At 41.9% G+C, this 2,014-nt stretch overlaps 1 protein-coding gene across 1 annotated transcript in view; it reads left to right on the top strand.

Annotated features, from left to right (window-relative positions):
* Window positions 1-2,014, top strand: part of LOC107102934 (synaptic vesicle glycoprotein 2A-like) — a 38,108-nt gene that overhangs the window by 24,844 nt on the left and 11,250 nt on the right. The window contains exons 9-10 of the mRNA XM_015402401.1: window positions 596-729; window positions 941-1,147. Of these exons, the coding sequence (XP_015257887.1) occupies window positions 596-729; window positions 941-1,147 (341 nt within the window). The remainder of the gene's footprint in view (window positions 1-595; window positions 730-940; window positions 1,148-2,014) is intronic.

The following is a 2,014-nucleotide window of genomic DNA, read 5'->3' on the forward strand; positions in this document are numbered from 1 at the left end:
TGCGTTCTCGAGAATTGGAACGGAATTCCGGCTGAGGCTGGTGACGTGTCACGAGAACGCTCAAGAACGCAAATTGAGAAACGGCCACCGAGAGGATCGCGGTAACCAGCGGACCTCTGAGGCTAACGTTAGCGCGTCTGCAGCAGCCCTCTCTCTGCATAGCCGTGTGTGAAGTACCGCTGGCTCTGATGGCGATTCTTTTTGTTTTGTTTGGCAAAATGCTCATTTGATTCGTGTTTTTCTGACTGTGTTCATTACTAAATGAAAAAAAGTAAGAATTTATTATTATTTAGAGATTTATGCTGCGTGCTCCCGTTCTCCCAGAGTCCAGACTTTCCTGTGTTCTTCTCAGGAACATACATTTAATTTGATCAAAATTCACTCATCACTAGTATCAGATCGGTATCAGTTATCGGCCAATAAGCTCAGCAATATGTTTGGATATCGGATCGGTGCATCTCTGATTATACATCCAAGATAATTACTTATCAGACGAAGTCTATTGTAACACCTAATGATGGATCCCCTTAAGAAAGAAACTCTTTGTTTTCTTAGAACAACTTTCTGACTCCCTGCTTTCTTTGTTCGCTTGCAGGTTTATGAATATGAAATTGAGATCTATGGTGTTTGAAGATTCGCTTTTTGAAGAGTGTTTTTTTGAGGATATCACTTCCAGCAACACTTTTTTCAAAAACTGCACGTTTATTTCCACCCTCTTTTACAACACTGGTGAGGAGTTCGCACACAAACACTCTGATTTATTGGTGCTATAAAATCATAAAAAAAATCTGAGAAAATGTTATCCTACTTTAAATAAAAGTTGTTTTTTTTACAAATATTACTATATATATATTTATTTATATATTTGAAAGAAGGGGCTCTTTTATGACAATGCCTGTGTTGCTCTCCTCCTGTCCATCCCCCTCTTCTGCCTTCACAGATCTTTTCAAATACCGTCTGATCAACTCTAAGCTCATAAACAGCACTTTCCTGCACAACAAAGAAGGCTGCCTGCTCAGTGACATCAGTGATGAAAATAACGCCTACATGGTCTACTTCGTCAGCTTCCTGGGTACCTTGGCAGTGTTGCCAGGTAACATCGTCTCTGCGCTCCTCATGGACAAGATTGGACGTTTGAGGATGCTAGGTAAGACAAAGAGGATGGGGCAACAGTGTGGAGCAGCTGCTAAAGTTGTTTGTGTGAAACAGACATCCTATTTGACTATTTTGAATGATAAATAACCAATAACTGGAAAAAGTTGCTTTTGTCTCTTGTTTTGCTAAACTACAGCAAATACGACTGTACACATTTTGTCAAATTGCACAAAACCCACACAAGATCTATTAAAAGGCCTTTTATCTGATTAAATCCTTACATCCTGTAGAGCAGCGGTCCCCAACCTTTTTTGCACCACGGACCGCTATATGTCAGACAATATTTTCACAGACCGGCCGGGAGGGTGAGGGCGGGGTGGGGGGATACGATCAAGTAAAATGATAAGATCAAATACAAACAGCATAAAAAAAAAACAACAAGCCGGTCCCATCAAGACGTATTTGGAGAAAATGACAGACGAAGTATGCTCCTGATGTCCAGTCTGCTCCGTAGCTTTGTTTTGGTTGCTGTAACCGCAGAAAATCCCGCTTCACAAAGATAGGATGTTATAAATAGGATGAGTCTTGAACTGAATCAACCTGTATCAAGAGGCACAGATGCACCAACTGATGTAATTGGGAGAGAATACCGCGATTTTTTAAATATTTTTCAAAATAAAACATCACTCAGACTCTGATCGTCCATAAATTATATACCAAATGACCCATGGACCAGTACCGGTCCGCGGCCCAGTGGTTGGGGGCCGCTAGCCTCGTGAGACCATCCTGATCTCGCGAGCTTTCAAGGTTTCACTCGCAGATCAGTCTGGAGACTCTCCGTTGAAGAAAATTTGGAGCCGTTCACCAAACGAACGTCCAATCAGCGTTGGCTTTGAGGCGGGTTGAGGTGTGACGCAAC

This window comes from Cyprinodon variegatus, unplaced genomic scaffold (assembly GCF_000732505.1).
Source record: "Cyprinodon variegatus isolate N-32 unplaced genomic scaffold, C_variegatus-1.0 Scaffold1345, whole genome shotgun sequence".
NCBI lineage: Eukaryota > Metazoa > Chordata > Actinopteri > Cyprinodontiformes > Cyprinodontidae > Cyprinodon > Cyprinodon variegatus.